Source organism: Octopus sinensis, linkage group LG14 (genome assembly GCF_006345805.1).
Source record: "Octopus sinensis linkage group LG14, ASM634580v1, whole genome shotgun sequence".
Lineage (NCBI taxonomy): Eukaryota > Metazoa > Mollusca > Cephalopoda > Octopoda > Octopodidae > Octopus > Octopus sinensis.
In genome coordinates, this window is record NC_043010.1 from 64,257,722 (window position 1) to 64,277,334 (window position 19,613).

Sequence of the window (19,613 nt, forward strand, 5' to 3'; positions counted from 1 at the left end):
TAAGCATTTCGTCCAACGTGCTAACGACTCTACCAGCTAGCCGCCTTAACAAAAATTCCCAGGAGTGAAAATGTCAAATATAAAAATATAAAACATTGGAATGAACAAGAATGACACTAAAAACTGTACACGAGGGTTGATGTGGACTCTCGGAGCCTTGACTAGCAACTCACCTAGTGATGGTGTCACAATAAAAATACTGGTGGTTGCACAATCTCACAAATGGTACCTCTAAATGAGTGATGTCAAAATTAAATAATAACCACAACTGCACTAATAGGACTGGAACTGTAAAAGGTAAAGATGTCGCGCTCGGCAGGCAGGGAGTATCTGGTCAAGTTCTGACAGATTGTCATCAAGCTATTGGTCAGGACCAAAGTCGCAGTCAAAAGTGCAAAATAAAAAGAATGAAATGGGGGAAAAGAAGTAAACTAAATAGTAATCGAATACTGGCTGAGAAGTGAGCCAAATAAAAGAGGCTTCATGAATCAAATAAAGAGAATATTTGGATGAAGAAAGGAGGCTTTGAAGTATCCGCCCTGTGACTGATAGACTAAACAAGAGTAATGTGTGGGGACGACTGGGTTATGGCAGTAGAGATTGAAGAAATTCAGAGAAACATAATAATAAATTAGCAGAAGGAGAGTGAAACAACGGTAGCAGAGAGCGGTAATGAAAGGGTAAAACAGGAAGAATATGAAACGGATGGAAGAATTGACACAAAAAAAACAGCCAAATTAAAAAAAAAAATGATGATAAATGCAAAGGTTTCGAATAGCATAGACTGTTCCAATAAAATAGAAGGCGTCTATATGAGGAAACAGAGGGACGCCAACACTAAGAACTGATTTGAGATGTGGAAGAAAGGAAAGAATTTGGAGGAAGATTGTAGAAGAAGCCGGCGAGATATAAAGAAAGCGCAGAGTGGCTAACAAAAGTAGAAAGGGTGTTTTGTTCAACATCCTTAAACAACCTTTATTCAGAGACCTTTTGAGCTGGATGGGTTACTCGACCAGTAGAAAATTCTAACTGTGCCCCACCTGCAAGGTCATGCGCTGTTTATCTTGATATGAGATCACCATGTTGCGCACATATAGTTGTGATGCATGTGCCTGGTGTACCCTTATCAGACCGGTAGTGATGTTGGGTATACTGGGCTTCGTATATTTTACCCCAGTGTCACTTTGATGGCATGCACTGCTCTTTCACTCAATAATAATAATAATAATAATAATAATAATAATAATAATAATAATAATAATATTAGTGATGTTGATGATGATGATGATGATGATGATAATAATAAAGTCAAAACTCATGTAGGACCAGAGAAAATATTAACAATGGTAAAAAAAAGGATAATAATAATATTAGTGATGATGATGATAATAATAATAATAATAATAATAATAATAATAATAATAATAATAATAATAAATGCCCTAATGCAGTACAAGGCAGTGGCTCTCATGGCTTCTGATCTTAACTGATTGGAAGTGTTATCATGTACATTGTTTTGTCTTGGTATAAAAGATGGGCTACAGCAAATATTCTGCTCAATACCACAGATTTGCTTGTCAGTTGTTTGACCATAACCAGTTGAGCATGTCCCTTAGTGGCTGACGATATGTGCATCTCTGATCATGAGCAGAAGTAGTGGGGGAGCATCATAGCCATGTGTTGAGAGGGATTCTTTGGGGTTTGAATAATTCACCTCTGGAAACATGGGTAGTTCTTTCAACATCCTTAAACAACCCTTATTCAGGGACCTTTTGAGCGGGAGGGCTACTCAACCTGAAGAAAATTCTAACTGTGCCCCACCTACAAGGTCATGTGCTGTTTATCTTGATATGAGATCACCATGTCGCGCACATATGGTTGTGATGCATGTGCCTGGTGTACCCTTATCAGACGGGTAGTCATGATGGGTATATTGGGCTTCGTATATTTTACCCCAGTGTCACTTTGATGGCATGCACTGCTCTCTCACTCAATAATAATAATAATAATAATAATAATAATAATGAAAATTGACAGGAAAATTTGCAAGCTACTGACTTGTAATAAGATGCACCATCCAAAGGCAGACGTGGATCGCCTTTACCTTCCCAGAGCTCAGGGAGGTCGAGGTTTGATCCAGCTTGAACTTACATACAAAACCACCACAATCGGATTGGCCAAATACCTTGAAGCAACCAACGATTGGATGCTAAAACTTGTAAAAAACATGAAAGGCCTAAAAAACTTCACTCTATTCTCAAAGAGAGCAAAAAATTCGCTGCTGATCTCTTAGATACCCACCAGATTGAGCAGGCTGAAGGAAATGCGCCAACTACAGCTGTAATTAAATAAAATTAATTGCAAAGACAAAAGCACATGAAAATTTAGCTAGCAGATGGGAACAGAAACCTTTCCATGGCAAGTATGTGGCCCGTAGCAAACAAGCTGATGTCGACCAGAAACACACGCACCAATGGTTACGAAGTTCAGGGCTAAAAGCAGAGAGTGAAGGTTTCATATTAGCTGCTTAGCGATTGGAAACTTCCCATGTCCTGATTGATGATACATCTAGTGATGGGAGTCACAATAAAAACACTTGTAATTGTGCAATCTGATAATCGCTATCTCATATGAGTGACGATGAAAAATATTGTGAATAACGGTAGTAATGAAACTGAAATCCATGATTGTGACAGCGTTGCACTTGGCAGGCTCAGAGCTACAGGTCCGACTCCAGCCTGTCGTTATCCAGCAAGGGATCCGACCACACAGATTAGATGGAACTAACAAATCAATGCTGTGGTCATGGAAAGTTACTACCTGAGCAACCCTGTAGACGAAAATGGTGTTCATATATTAGGGGATACCGACAACTTATGTATGATCAAGGAAGAGAGAGAGGATAGTTTCAATACACAGAACAGAGATTATGTGATCAAGATAGAGAAATAAGAAAAAAATCGTTGGTTCACGGAAGTATAGCTCGAAGCTATCAAAAGACGGGTATTGGGAAACAGCAGTAGAGGAAACGATGAAAATGCTGTTCTTACCGATAAAAGTAATCTCATAGTAGAAAGCAGAGGTGAGATCTCTAATAAACCACAGGAAAGGAACAGTGATAACTTGCTCGATGAGAGACATGAAATTCTGAAATACACGAGAACAAAAAAACATTACAGAAACAAAAAATTTGATCAAGGCAGCAAGTATTGCTGTAGCAGAAAATGTAGATGATGATGTCAAGAAAAAGATATATAATGGGAGTGACAAAAGAAAAAAAATCCATGGTAGAAAAGAAGAATACAGGTGGGGTTAAATATGCTCCCGAAAGACATTACTGGTGAAACCGAAAAGAGAAGAGGTTACTTAAAAACGAATAAAAATACATGACACCGAACAGGAAGTATGATACTGAAAGAAAGGGCCTGAAAGTGGTAATAGAAGAACTGAAACAGCACTTCATTGCAAAGAAAGCAGAGATGGTAAGATATGACCAAAGAATGAAGGGTTACCACCAGCATGGGTTATTCAGAGTAGATCAGAAGAGATTCCATAAAGGAATAAATGGAGAATGTACAGATGAAAAGTTGATACCAGATAACAATGAAAGTCAAAGATGTTCGAGTGACATCTGGAGCAAAGATAAGGAGCACGAAAAGGATGCTGAATGGTTATGGTTGCAAGAACTGAAACAAACAGTAGTCTGTCCAAAACAGACAGGACTAGTCATTTCAGTACGGAAAGTGAAGGAAATAAGCAAAAAAAAAACAAAACAAAGACCAACTGGAAGGTCCCGGGATCAGATGGAGTTCAAGGCTACTGGATCAAATGATTTGGTGAATGTCATGCACGAATAGCTGCACAAATCAACACCTTGTTAAATGCCGAACAAGTAACACCAGAGTGGTTGACATTGGGTAGGACAGTGCTGTGCTTGAAAAACATCGAAAAAGGCAATATGGTACACAACTACTGGACGATATCTTGTTTGCCACTTACGTGGAAATTATTAACTGGAATACTCGCAGAGTCAATGTACGAACATCTGGAAAAAAATTTGGAGTCCTGCCACATGAGCAGAAGGGTTGCAAGCTTAAGTGCAGAGGTACCAAGGATCAACTCCTGATAGACAAAACTGTTCTTAGAGACTGTAAGAGGAGGAAAAGTAACTTAGCCATGTCATGGATCGACTGTCGTAAGGCGTACAATATGATCCTACATTCTTGGATTATGGAATGTATGAACCTATTTGGTATTGCATCGAATGTTGAGCGATTGCTTGGAAAAAGTATGGTGAATTGGAGGACAGACCTGGCAGCATACAAAAGAAGTTTAGGGAAAGTAGAAATCAGAAAGGCATCTTCAAAGAGGACTGCCTGTCTCCATCGATCTTTGTACTGTGCTTGATACTACTAACACTGATTCTCAGGAAAGCAAAAGCTGGGTATGTATTCAAAAGCCAGCAACAAATAGTCAACCACTTGTTATTCATGGATGACCTCAAACTTTATGGTAAAGATGAAGCCCAAGTCAGTTCCCTCGTTGATACGATGTACTAGCAAGTTGAGCGATTGCTGAGAGATTTGGCTTTCGTATTTGTTTGTATATCATTGCTTTTTTGTTGCTGATGATGTTATTTGCATTTGGGTAAACTCAGATCGAGAAGGCAGTCCCATGTTATTCAACCACTATTACTGCTGTTGTTTATATTCTGATGAATCCTGACTGATTAGAAAGATCTACGGTTATAGATATTCCACCCGTGGCCATCTTAAGAGATATTTAGGTCTCCATTGTTTAATGTTTCTTGTTTGTAGTCTAACAGGGTATTGTTTGAGGAAGATTTGGTTGCTGTTACTAGCAGATCAATCGAAAATATTGAGGCGCCGTAGTTGGTTAAACGATTTCCTATTATGGTTGTCTTGGTCATCAGTCATTGAATGATTTTTTTCCATCGTTTCATTTATGAAACGAGTTCTTTACTGTTTTACGCAATATAAGATATAATACGTTTGTTTCACAGTCTGCCAAGGAGGCACATATGGACTACGTTGCACCAAAAGATGTAACTGTATGAATAATGACGCCTGCAACCCGATTCATGGCGCATGTCCTAGAGGCTGTGCAATGGGACGCATGGGTTCCGACTGTCAGCAAAGTAAGTATACGTCTATACTAATAATCAAACTATTTCCCCACAACTCACACACATGATCTGTTCTTAACTTTAATTAAGTGGGATACAAGTGCATAAACTCATTCAAAAATTCTAACTATTTGATATTGAGATGTCTTACTTAAAATTTTGATTGTTATAATCTTACTTTAACAATGTCTATCTCTCCTATATACATGTATTGTATATAGGTATTGTATATATACATGTATTGATTAATTCAAGTTGCCGTACTCTCTACAAGAGCATAAGTATATAAATACTTATTTTGCTAAGTATTGAGTTATGTTGAACTAGCACTATGACCTGGCAACGCTGGGTCATAGTGCTAGTGCATGCATATACAGCTGCGTGCGTGCACACATACACGCGAGTACTGTCCAAATCTCCGACCAATCACATACAGCTAGCTGGCATTCAATTGGCGTATCAAGTTTCGGGCATTTTGATTGGGTTTTGGAAAGAAAATTCACAAAAAAGTCACTTCTATTGATTTTTTAATGGCTTTACAGGGTGACTGGGGAAATGTAAAGATGTGCTCGACTAGCCTTGGACGGTTTTGAATGACCATAGAAAGTGCGAGCCCTCTAACTGAAAAATTGTGGATTTGTATAAAGGACACGCACGCAGACATTTTGCCGTTTATATATATAGAGATTATTAATGAAAACTGAGGGAAGTAAATGTGAACAACAGACATGTTTAACATCCTAGAATTTGTGGAAGTAACACCCACACAGGTTAAGTTACCTCTCCGTATCTAATGCACTCAGTACATAAATATTTTAATGATGATAAAGATGATCATGTTGTTGTTGTTGTTCCTCTTCTTGTTCTTCTTTATGTTCAAATTACCCCCAAGTCGACTTTGCCTTTTATCCTTTCAGGGTCGATAAAGTAAGTAGTCGTTGAGTACTGAGGTCGATGAAATCAACTCATCACCTACCCCGAACTTGCTGTCCCTGTTGCAAAATCATCGTTATCGTCGTCATGATCATGATCATCATCATCATTATTATCATTATTATTATTATCATTATCATTATTATCATTATTATCATTATTATCATTATTATCATTATTATCATAATTATCATTATTATCATTATTATCATTATCATTATTATCATTATTATCATTATTATTATTATTATTATTATTATTATTATTATTATTATTATTATTATTGTGGCGAGCTGGTAGAATCATTAGTATGCCGAGTAAAATACTAAGTAGTATTTTCGTTCGACCTTATGTTCTGAGTTCAAATTCCGTCGAAATCGATTTGCCATTTCATCATTTCGTGGTCAATAAATTAAGTATCAGTTGAACACTGGGGTCGATGTAATCTATTTACTCCCTTCCCCGATCTTGCTGGCCTTGTGCCTAAATTTGAAATAATCATTATCATTATAGCAAATGCATATATCGCCTCGGTGGTGTACTATCGCCAAACTGTCGTACCTGTCCTAAGACAACCTAGACCAGATTGAATTGCTTATTCTTTTAATTGTTATGGTCAGAAAAACCAATTGATGCCGGCATTCACACTGTGGTGGTCTTGGGATGACATCTTTGAGGATGAGGTGCCAAGTCTTAAAGCTGTATCACCTACAGAGATGTGTAAATCACAGCGATGATGTGAACGACGGCAGGGAAAATAAGAACGAGCTTTTCTGCAGCATTTCTTGTTGACAGAACTCTAGTCGTGGATCAAACGAAGACCAAAGTTGAGTATTTGGCATCTAGAATATTGCCAGGAACTCACTGAATTGCATTAGCTGCACAAAACCGTTAACGGGAAAACACCTCAAGATTTCTGGGGCATGGGGCTAGTTGAGGGTGTGAGCGATGATGGTTTAGGATTGAATCTAGGCCTTGACAGAAGATCTTCGGGTCGAAGATCATGGACACTTTCTAAAAGTCTTTGGTATAGCAGTACTACAGTGAGACATTGCCTGTTAGAGAATAACTCTTCAGGCATGGAAGATCCAACAGCCGAGCCTGCTTGAGGTGCATGCAGGGGGACGAAACCGTCTTGCATGGAATAATTCAGTGTCCGTACATTGGAGAAAGAAATAATATCTGACATTCAGCACATCTCGAGAGCCAAGCAATTTGTGCGTATTTAATTGCTCTTCAAGATTGAAGTTCTGGCCGTCAAATACTCTGTGGCTCCCTGTTGGAGCGAAAGACATCTTCTCTATCCATCGTATTAGGAAGGAGGACTGTGAGAGTGAAGATCTCAAGAATTCCACCTGAGTTAAATTTATGGTGGATTTTAGCGTGCGTCGTATTGGGAGGGGATAACAGCCACCTGGAGGTGAAGCAAACCCGTCGTGGAAATTGGTCTAGGATTAGTGTGAAGGTACTACTCTACATTAAACCAGACACAATCCACAAGATCCCAGATCTCTTTGGTATTCTTGGAGAAGAAGTGCTGCATCTTACAGTTGATGTTAGAAGGCCATGGCACCACCTACGTGGAGGTTGGGGGGTTGGCCACTTGAAAGCTTTCTCTTCTAAACAGAAGATAGGGAACAATAGGGCCTACTTATTGTCAATACCAGGTCCCCATAGGCCACAAGTCAGCTATCAGCGAACAACAATAAAGGCTGCAACAACTCTGGAAACAACAGCATCATCAACAAGAACAACAAAATCAGCAAATGCTGGAAGAAACCAAGGAATACAACAACATCAACAATACCAATAACGCGAGTAACAGACGCACCACCACCACCACCCTCAGCAGAAAGAATAATTATAACGTACACCCGACACTCAGGGTGTCCCTTTCAACGAAGCCCGGCCTCTCCATCTCCTTTAAGGTCAAATACATACAGACTTGCACTCTGATTCTACAGATACTGATACCTCTGCAACACAAAGTGAAAACGAGGGAGAAACCCCACCTGAAAAAGAAATATAAAAAGCATAAAGTATCATTCCCCTCGCCAACGCATGCCAAAATCCTTGAAAATATGCTCACAACATCCACAAACGCACCTACAGCAACGCCAACCTCTCTTGTACTACGATTACCAACACATCCACTGCTATTACAACCATCTCCACCAATACTAGCACCACTGCATCAATTCACAAAAAGAAAACACCCCAAGCAATAACAACCAATCACAAACACAAAACTTAGTGCTAGTGAGGAGGGTTCTCACAGCATGAAGAAAAGAAATATATATATATATCCATTTATATATATATATATATATACATTTATATATATATATATATATACATTTTTTTTCTCTCCTTGTTTTTGCTGTGTCCCTTTCTGTAGAAGAGCGTAGGCTCGAAACGTAAAAGATTTTTTCTGTTCCTGAGCGTTATACTAATACATCTGTTTGTTTTGTACACCACCTGTCTTCGTCTTTTGTTTTTTTCGTAAACTCTCCCTATATATCTATATATATATATGTATATATATATATGTATATAAAAAGAGAGAGAGAGAGAGAGAGAGAGAGAGGGAGAGAGAGAGAGAGGGTGAGAGGGTAAGATCGTCGGCGCCACCACCGTTCTAGTGACAGAAACATTAATGATAGTGCGTATGACTGTGGAAACATGTAAAAGCATTAGGGAACTCCTAATGTAAACTCTACGGATTGGCAACTCCTAATGTAAAAGCCATGAGTAGGCCTTTAACAGGGTTCCCAAAGGAACCCTAAGATATGGAAGTTGAACCACCTGACCTTCAGTGGTACTTGGTGAGTATGTAGGCCTAAGTTTTTCTTCAAACTCTTTCCGATCATCATGGTGGGCTTAAGAGTGAGTTGTACAAATGTTCATGACTTGTGGTCGTTCTGGAAGCAAGGTTATCTGCTCAAAGACCTCAGGTTACTAATTACGGATGTGACGGCCATCAGCGAAACCAGGACTTCTTACGCAGCGATCTAACACCTATTTTCAACAATTTTAAGATTTACGCATCTTTTGGCTTGGAATGGGAAAAGGAGCGGCAGTGCTGTTTAGCAAAGGCCTGCATTTCGAAGTACGGCAGATCCTCCTGGGCCCGGATGGTAAGTTGATGGCCCTAGATGTAAGCAATGGCGAAGGTAGTGTTTTTAGATTAGTCGCTCTGTACATCCCAACTGTTTCACTAATGGTAACCACATCTAAATCAAGAAACCTGAGATCGTTGAGTAAGTGTCCTTGCTTCCAAGCTGATCCCAAGCCACGCACGTTCACGCCCCAACTCTCATTATAGTCGTGCTAGTTGCAGAAAGAAAAAGAGGTCGCTCACCTTGATTTTCGAGAATCGCGGAAGTTTCGGGCCTCTCTATTGGCAAATGTTCTTTAAAAGCCTTTTGTCAATTGATTTTTAAAAATCCCACACTAATTAGGAATTTTTTGCTGAGTGTTTTTAAATGTCTGAAGACGTTTTAACTAATAATCTGTCCTTCGGAGTTTGAAGATGAAATCTTTAAATTCCTTTCCCTGTGTCGTAGTTTTGATTTTCTTTTCATTTACACAATCCATCAATTCACTGTTGCATTTGTTCACAAAGTGAAATTGATGGATACGTTTCGGCTAAAATTGAAAGTATTTTCTTGTTTTTGCAGTTTCATTATTGGCTGTTTCTATGTTTTCAAGTTATTGTTGAAGATGCTCCTGTTTTGTAAAAGTTATCGTTGTTATTTTTGTTGGAGTGGTTGCGAATTGGGTTGCAAGTGGGTGTTGACTAGATGAAATCTTTAAATTCCTTTCCCTGTGTCGTAGTTTGATTTTCTTTTCATTTACACAATCCATCAATTCACTGTTGCATTTGTTCACAAAGTGAAATTGATGGATACGTTTCGGCTAAAATGAAAGTATTTTTCTTGTTTTTGCAGTTCATTATTGGCTGTTTCTATGTTTTCAAGTTATTGTTGAAAGATGCTCCTGTTTTTGTAAAAGTTATCGTTGTTATTTTTGTTGGAGGGGTTGCGAATTGGGTTGCAGTAGTGGTGTTTGACTTTCGTCTTGCTGTGTTCTTGAGCAGGTGTATGTACTTTCCTCCCTTTTCGTCTCTTCTTTTTTTTTGTGTTAATGATACATTATTCGGTCTGCTCTTCTCTCTCCATATCATTGCTGTTGATGTTGGTTTGGGAGGCAGGTCGTCCAGGTGAAGCTTGATTTCCATGGTAGCCGGGAGTAGACTTCTTTGTATTGGTGTGGGTGAAGGAATCTTGAGCATGTCTCCATGATTTTGTGTTTGTGGTGCTGGTAGAGGTGGGAGTTTTGTTTTCCTTGCTTGAGGGCAGAAAGCCTTTAAATGAGTCATATATATGGCATCTTGGTTTTCTACCCTCCATTAACACTGACAGGTGAGTACCATCCGGGAGGCCTATTAGGTGAGGTAGCTCGTCGATATAGGTTTGCATACATTGTAATGTTAGTTTCATACCTATACATGACCAGTTTTGTTGAGGTATTTTCTTTACCTCCAAGATAGTCACGTTGTCTTCCTCTATTCTTGCCAAGACGGCGGCCACTAACCATCTGGCGATGGATATTTCTGGTGATATTTCATGTTCATCACCACAGCTTTAGCAAGGTGTTAGCTGCAATAGCTTCAATCGTCCCAAATTTCTTTCCTCGGATGATGTGGGTCTTCTGTTGTCATGCACATTCAAAGCATTTCTGGATTTGGCTTTCAGAAACATTTTCCATTCGGAGCGATTTTACTCCAATGCAGCAGTATGTAACCGAGTATCTTAAGATGTTTCCGATCACGTCGAGTGGAGAGTTTTGGGCAACTTTTCTTCCATTTCTTTGAACGATTTTTTGGGCCAATTTCAATTCTTTTTTGTCGATGGGGAAATCTTCAAGATTTCTCGTAGCATTTAGAAAAAAAAAAATAAAATAAAAAAAATCCCAATTCCAGGATCCCTTGCTGCTTTGCGGCTGCAGCGGAGACTGTTGTGGCGTCTATGGCGGTAGTGATGTTCATGTTTCCTTTAAATTTTCTGTTTATCTTTCCTTCTTTAACTTTCACTTCGTTATTATCGGTATTGCTGTTGACGTTGTTGTTGTCGTCATCGTCGCCGTCGTCTTCGTATGTTTTCTTTAATTGCTACTTCACTGTTTCAGCATTGTTTAGAGACGAAGATGTATTCAACTCGGTTTTCTTTTTCGCTGGCACGGTGGTCACATACTGTAGTCAATGGTATGCCAGTATTCTCTTTTTTCTCCGACAAGGAATGCATCCCATCGTCGAACATTATAATGACTTCTTTATCGGCCATGTTTCAATATATATGGAAAATAAGAAAATATTTGTCTTCTCCATTAGTTGGCAAAAAAAAAAAAAATTAATGCGCATCTCCCGCAAAACAGAATGCATTTCTAAGCAAAAATACTATTATCGCAGTCCAGGCAATGTCAGAAACAAGGTGGTGATAAAAAAAAACGAAAGAACGGTGCCTTAGAATTCCGAAAAAATTATGAACACTACTACAACTTAGTGAGCTTCGAGTTACCGTGTCTCCCTAGTAGGGCGGCCATAAAAATTATACTTATAAGAATATATAGCTGTTGGAATTTATATTCTCACTCAATCTTAAAGTGCAAACACAACTATGAAGACATTAAACATTCATTTTCAGCCATAGGTGTCATACTTCGAAAAATTTGGGAGATATCAGTATCAGTCGATTAAACCAATTCCGGTATTGGTAAATTTTTTTTAAATTTATTATTCTAATGAAGAGTTAACTTCAGACGTAAAGGCCAAAGCTAAATACTGCAAGGATTTTGCAATACACTGCAACAATTCTTTCAATTTAGTATCTTTTTCTACGTCTCATCAAAAGGAAAACAAAAAGAAATCAACAAATTCATTATAAATCTAAATTATTTCATGAGGTATCAAAATTTCATCACGCAGCTGTAAAATGGTCTTGACATAGATCCACTGCAATGCTGAGTTAGTGACCAATTCGCAGTTGTGCGTCAATATGTTTAACATCACGTCAAATTTTATGAGATTTAACGGTTTTGTGTGCTCTAGATTAAATGGCTGTTCCATGATGTAATTGATTCAAGTTACTTTCTTGTACAACTAGGAAATATAAACAAATTAAACCAGAGGGATCTATTTTGTACTGACTTCCTTATTAAGTAAATGGATTTAGTTATGAATGAGAAATGCGATATTGATATTTTATCAATGTATTTCAATTTTGAATTTATTAAAGATAAACGTACCTTATTTCTTCTTCAATCAATTTTTTTTTTACATGTAATGCTAGTAAATAAAGGAAGTACTTTATATCAAGTACATCATTTTGTCTTTTCTGCTTTAAAATATTGTATTATTATCGTGGCACATCTAATTACACCTCGAGGTACATCATGGTATTGCAACGCCCAGTTTGGGTATTATTACAAGATTATTAAAATTCGTAAAATAGAGAAGTTCATATATAGTAAAGAAAAGTAAATTTAGACATCAGAGAAGGTCAGTTTCCGAAGAAATAAAATACCTCTCCTAATTTCTCTGTCAAATTGGAGATAATGGATTAATCAACAAAGAGTTAATGACAGAGATTAGAAGATAGTTTAATCCGCCAAGTGTTTGGAAGAAAAGGATCAGATTTCTGAAGTCTGAGTGTCTGACTTGTAGAGCGGACAGTTTATAAGCAGACATAAGCGATTTTGTTGAGTAGTACTTAACAGGGGCAACTATTGGTATAGTAGTTACTCAAAATATATGTTTAGATAAAAGTAAAGATTTTTGAAATATTTAAGCCATGAAATATAAGAGAAATTCAGTATAGTTACCACAAAGATCCGAACTGTACCCATTCCTTTTAATCTTAAACTGCACATAACTTCCAATAACAGATATGCATCACTATCATATGTTACTTTCATTCCTCATTCTAAGTTAGCCCTAAAAATGAAATCACTCCAAAGCTAGCGAAGAACAAACTGTGTTGGTACAGCAAAATCTAACCCTTACAATCTCTATAACTCCATTAGCAAACATTTGCATATAGAACGCCTTCACAACTACTGCAATATCAATCTCTCATACTCCTTCAAACATATCTGTTACACAGCCCAACACTGCTACAACACCAAAGGACCACGAAAGAAATTTTGTAGGATTGATTGATTTGTTAAAAATAGCAGCCAAATGCCATTCAAATTGCATTCTCCATCTTAAAAAGATATTTTACACTTAAAACCAACAGCGAATGACGGAATACCTTAGATATCTGATCAAGGCTAACAGTGGTCGAAGCAACAACAATTTCAACACTATTCTGAAGAGAATATCCGTCCAGGGAAACACACACACACAATCCTGACCAGCAAGAAATAGTAGCCAAATCTTCCTCAAATCACACACTACCCTCGTATACAAAGAAAGAATACATAAGATAATTTAGCTATTCAGATACTGTATACACTCTCTGAAAATAAGCTGGGTGGTCATTGTTTTGGGGCCAAACAACTCCAAGAACCACCTTAAACGCTCCCTAGATTTCACATTTGTCCTTGAGGAGTTCATCACTTGAACCGACAAGCATACAAAAATAGACTGGGCAAAAAAAGAAACACATGTCCCAACTGACAATAATTCATATTCAGCATGTATTAGTGCAAAGGCCCACCAAGTGGTGAAGGCTTCGTATATCAAGTGTAATAGATCTGTGACTTGCACTTACTCTTTCGATCAACTATTATAGATATGCTCATCGTATCTAATTTTAAACTGAACTCTGCAATAACAGAAACAGCATTTGATAAATGGCATCGTAAGGAAATCCTTCACATAATTCTTTCGGTAGCTTTTAACTTGTCTCTTCTAATTCTTAATTCATGTAGTCAGTAAAGTGTATCTGATATTTTAAACTTCAACAGAGTCTGTTTAACATCAAATCTGGTGGATATTAAAAGAAATTGTTCTTTTCAGGGTGTCCTGAGGGATCGTATGGTTCTGGCTGTAAAGAGAGATGCACCTGTCCTTTTCGTTGGAATTGCGACAGAGTCAATGGAAAATGCCCCCATGGATGTCCAGCTGGTTACAAGGATGGCACTTGTAAAATAGGTAAAATAATGTTTGCTTTCTGTTGTCATTGTGTATTGCAATTGTTGCTCTTTTTAGTTATGTATTCTGAGATGCTAATACAAGATATAGCAAAGATTACCAACAAGGGTGACAGTACTGTGTGTGACATGGAACAGTGTACTAACAATGTACTTGCTTTTTCAACAAAATATAAAAACAAGGGAGACAACAGGATATACAAACTAGAGAAACAACAGCCTAAGCTAACAACATAACAATGTATACTAACAAGGGGTACAGCAAGGGGTACATCACAGGGAACGACAACTTGTGATGACAAGGGAAGTAATAACATGTATTGTCAACGTTGACTGCATAGTATACTAACATGGGCGAAGAACGTGTGCTAACAGGGAAGATAACAAAGTATGCAAGAGTCGCACAGCGTGTACTAAGGAGGGAGATGGCAGAAGATTGTGTGCCTGAAGACATCTAACTAATTGTTTGAAATAGTCGTCTGTCTTATACATTTTTAGATTTCTGTTGGTTAAAGTTTTTGACTTTACAAAGTTTTGGGTTGGTTGATTTATTAAGAAGCTAGTTTAGCTTGTTTAAGGTTCGATTTCGATGCAAAAAAGTTTGGCAAATATCTTCTGTGAAAGTCCTGGTTTGATTCAAGCCTTGTGAATGAAACAAACCATCTGGAAGCTTCAGGAAAACTCTGTGAAATTTGCAAAAGAATATGTTTCTGTCTTCAGTTGGTGTCGACTATGATGCCAGTAATATTGTGTCACTGATATTTAAAAGGCAACAATAAATTCGTAAGTTAAAACGTGTTTCTTCTGGGTTTTTTTTCAGTATGCCCTAGAGGCACATATGGATATGACTGTAAGGACACCTGTCATTGTCGTTACAACGTATGCAACAAACAATATGGTACTTGTAAGTATGGATGTGCTGTTGGATATCGGGGTATAACCTGTCAAGCATGTGAGTATGAAACAACTGATTATACCATTGGAATTATGAAGTAATTTCAAAGTGAATATATTTAGTTCAAATCACTTATGGACGAATTTTATGTTAGGACTTCACCTGACGGAATTTATCTGGCCTTCTGTGATTGGCCTAGTGTAATTCTTTTCCTCATTTGACTGAAAATTACCCCGTCAACCTACTCTCTTGAGGATTTTCTTTTCAAGTATATTTTTTGTTTCGCTTTGTAATTTGTCCTTGCGAAATCGACTCTTTTGTTGTTCCTGTAATAATAAAAGACATTATTTGACTCAGGTTCGTTCTTATTCTTGCTAGAATTTATGTGGGTAATGGGTTACTACCAGTAACTTTATATATCCTCAAGCTTTCGTTAATCTTTCAAGTGCTGAAACCCTTCTGATAATCTTTCCTGTCCCTAAGAGGCAAACTCTCTGTGGAAGCTCTTCAGGACATTCTATTCCAATCTCTCCAACCATTCATCTATATCCTTACTCCCAGATCCTAATGCACCAATTATTGCAGACACAACCTGTACATATTTCATGCTCCAAATTCTTGCAATTTCAAATTTTAAAGGATTGGATTTTAAAATGTTTTTCTTCTTTCTTAACAATCCTGGAATCGAACGGACACGATGGATCAATTAGTAAGCAACTTTGCCTTTCCTTGTCTATTATTGTTATATCTGGTTTATTATTTCCTAGCTTCTTATCTGTTTGAATGGGAAAATCCCATAAAATCTTGCTTTCTCCGACTCAAGCACCCTCTCAACCCAATGGTGATACCAAGTACTTTGAGCTTCAAATCCCCATTTCTGATGAAGCGCCCAGTGAAAAACTTGCAATACTTGGTCATGTCTCCATTTCGTATATTCTGTATGAGCCAACCTGGGATATTCTGCAACAATGTGCACCATTGTTTTATCTCAAATACCTCACACTTTACATTTTGCTGACACCTCCCCATACACATATTTTTTCAAATTATTTGTTTTTATTGCTTTATCTTCAGCTGCTTTAACAAGGCACTCTGTTTCTTTTTTTTAAATGCCCTTTTGTTTTTAATGAAGCCCAGATTTTTGTTTCACGTACATCTTCAGTGGCTTTCAAATACTGACCATGCAGAGGTTTCTTTTCAATCTTTTTATAATGCTCTCTTTGAATATCATTTTCGTCTTTTCCTCCTATTTCCACATTTGACCACCTGCTCTCTATTCACTGCCTTTAGTATTTTCTGTGTGTTGTTCTATAGTAGCCTACTATATTTTAACAGGCTTTGTCTGTGTTCTTTCAAGACCATACTTCTCATGCAATCTCTAGTGAACAAACTTAGCCCTGTTATCGTGCCTCCTTTTGTATTCTTTTTGGATTAGTTTGCTAAATTCACTCACAATATGTGAGATTATTTCGTTTTTTTGATGCCATAAACCCACAAAGGAGCGATTCATTGTTCTTGTCTATTTGGACCTTGGAGTAATTATTTCTCAGGGTTTGTTCCTGGGTACTACATATCAATGCCTATGTGCATCTCTGCTGTTCCACTGGCAGCTTGTCAGTTATTTTCAGCATGTCATACGCACAGTTAGTTACATTCCTGACATCAACTTCCAAATCAGTAGTAAGCAGGAGAATGGCCGGTAATTTTCCACTGCATTACATTTACTGGAGTCCTTTTTGGTAAAGAGCTGTTTTCCCTGTGGCAATGCATTTTGGGATTTATACCCTGTTGTTGATCATTTTATCCATTTGCATATCTATTCTTTTGTATAATTCTGGGAAATTTTCCAGCCATTACCTTTGAACCCCATCCGAGCCAGGACACTTCCAGTTTGAGATCATTGTTGTCTTCTCGGTCACCATTTCAGTTGATATTCGTATACTGCTCTCTTCCATTTAAATTTTCTCGGATCTTAATTCCTTCAAGCATCTTTCTGATGATTTCTTCCATTATCTCAGATGTTACTCTAAAAACTCCTACTTTCTTCAGCGTCCAGTTTCTCATTGCTGCTAAAGTGAAAATGTCAAATATAAAAATATAAAACATTGGAATGAACAAGAATGACACTAAAAACTGTACACGAGGGTTGATGTGGACTCTCAGAGCCTTGACTAGCAACTCACCTAGTGATGGTGTCACAATAAAAATACTGGTGGTTGTACAATCTTACAAATGGTACCTCTAAATGAGTGATGTCAAAATTAAATAATAACCACAACTGCACTAACAGGATTGGAACTGTAAACGGTAAAGATGTCGCGCTCGGCAGGCAGGGAGTATCTGGTCAAGTTCTGGCAGATTGTCATCAAGCTATTGGTCAGGACCAAAGTCGCAGTCAAAAGTGCAAAATAAAAAGAATGAAATGGGGGAAAAGAAGTAAACTAAATAGTAATCGAATACTGGCTGAGAAGTGAGCCAAATAAAAGAGGCTTCATGAATCAAATAAAGAGAATATTTGGATGAAGAAAGGAGGCTTTGAAGTATCCGCCCTGTGACTGATAGACTAAACAAGAGTAATGTGTGGGGACGACTGGGTTATGGCAGTAGAGATTGAAGAAATTCAGATAAACATAATAATAAATTAGCAGAAGGAGAGTGAAACAACGGTAGCAGAGAGCGGTAATGAAAGGGTAAAACAGGAAGAATATGAAACGGATGGAAGAATTGACACAAAAAAAACAGCCAAATTAATAAAAAAAATGATGATAAATGCAAAGGTTTCGAATAGCATAGACTGTTCCAATAAAATAGAAGGCATCTATATGAGGAAACAGAGGGACGCCAAAACTAAGAACTGATTTGAGATGCGGAAGAAAGTAAAGAATTTGGAGGAAGACTGTAGAAGAAGCCGGCGAGATATAAAGAAAGCGCAAGTGGCTAACAAAACTAGAAAGGGTGTTTTGTTCAACATCCTTAAACAACCTTTATTCAGAGACCTTTTGAGCTGGATGGGTTACTCGACCAGTAGAAAATTCTAACTGTGCCCCACCTGCAAGGTCATGCGCTGTTTATCTTGATATGAGATCACCATGTTGCGCACATATAGTTGTGATGCATGTGCCTGGTGTACCCTTATCAGACGGGTAGTCATGATGGGTATACTGGGCTTCGTATATTTTACCCCAGTGTCACTTTGATGGCATGCACTGCTCTCTCACTCAATAATAATAATAATAATAATAATAATAATAATAATGATAATGATAATAATAATAATAATAATAATAATAATAATAATAAAGTCAAAACTCATGTAGGACCAGAGAAAATATTAACAATAGTAAAAAAAAGGATAATAATAATATTAGTGATGATGATGATAATAATAATAGTAATAATAATAATAATAATAATAAATGCCCTGATGCAGTACCAGGCAGCTGCTCTCATGGCTTCTGATCTTAACTGATTGGAAGTGTTATCATGTACATTGTTTTGTCTTGGTATAAAAGATGGGCTACAGCAAATATTCTGCTCAATACCACAGATTTGCTTGTCAGTTGTTTGACCTTAACCAGTTGAGCATGTCCCTTAGTGGCTGACGATATGTGCATCTCTGATCACGAGCAGAAGTAGTGGGGGAGCATCATAGCCATGTGTTGAGAGGGATTCTTTGGGGTTTGAATAATTCACCTCTGGAAACATGGGTGGTTCTTTCAACATCCTTAAACAACCCTTATTCAGGGACCTTTTGAGCGGGATGGGCTACTCAACCTGAAGAAAATTCTAACTGTGCCCCACAAGGTCATGTGCTGTTTATCTTGATATGAGATCACCATGTCGTGCACATATGGTTGTGATGCATGTGCCTGGTGTACCCTTATCAGACGGATAGTCATGATGGGTATATTGGGCTTCGAATATTTTATCCCAGTGTCACTTTGATGGCATGCACTGCTCTCTCACTCAATAATAATAATAATGAAAATTTGACAGGAAAATCCGCAAGCTACTGACTTGTAATAAGATGCACCATCCAAAGGCCGACGTGGATCGCCTTTACCTTCCCAGAGCTCAGGGAGGTCGAGGTTTGATCCAGCTTGAACTTACATACAAAACCACCACAATCGGACTGTCCAAATACCTTGATGTAACCAACGATTGGATGCTAAAACTTGTTGAAAAACATGAAAGGCCTAAAAAACTTCACTCTATTCTCAAAAAGAGCAAAAAATTTGCTGCTGATCTCTTAGATACCCACCAGATTGAGCAGGGTGAAGGAAATGCGCCAACTACAGCTGCAGCAAAGACAAAAGCACATGAAAATGCTAGCCACCAGAAACACAAGCTGCACCAATGGTTACGAAGTTCAGGGCTAAAAGCAGAGAGTGATGGTTTCATATTAGCTGCTGAAGACCAAAGCTTATTTACCCGGAACTACCAAGCCAATGTGATGAAAAATGGAGCTGACCCAAAATGCCG

The 19,613-nt window shown here is 37.9% G+C and overlaps 1 protein-coding gene across 1 annotated transcript in view; it reads left to right on the forward strand.

Moving 5' to 3' along the window:
- The window catches only part of LOC115219448 (multiple epidermal growth factor-like domains protein 6), a 99,398-nt gene that overhangs the window by 73,425 nt on the left and 6,360 nt on the right, over positions 1-19,613 (forward strand). The window contains exons 8-10 of the mRNA XM_029789613.2: positions 5,024-5,158; positions 14,103-14,237; positions 15,057-15,188. Of these exons, the coding sequence (XP_029645473.2) occupies positions 5,024-5,158; positions 14,103-14,237; positions 15,057-15,188 (402 nt within the window). The remainder of the gene's footprint in view (positions 1-5,023; positions 5,159-14,102; positions 14,238-15,056; positions 15,189-19,613) is intronic.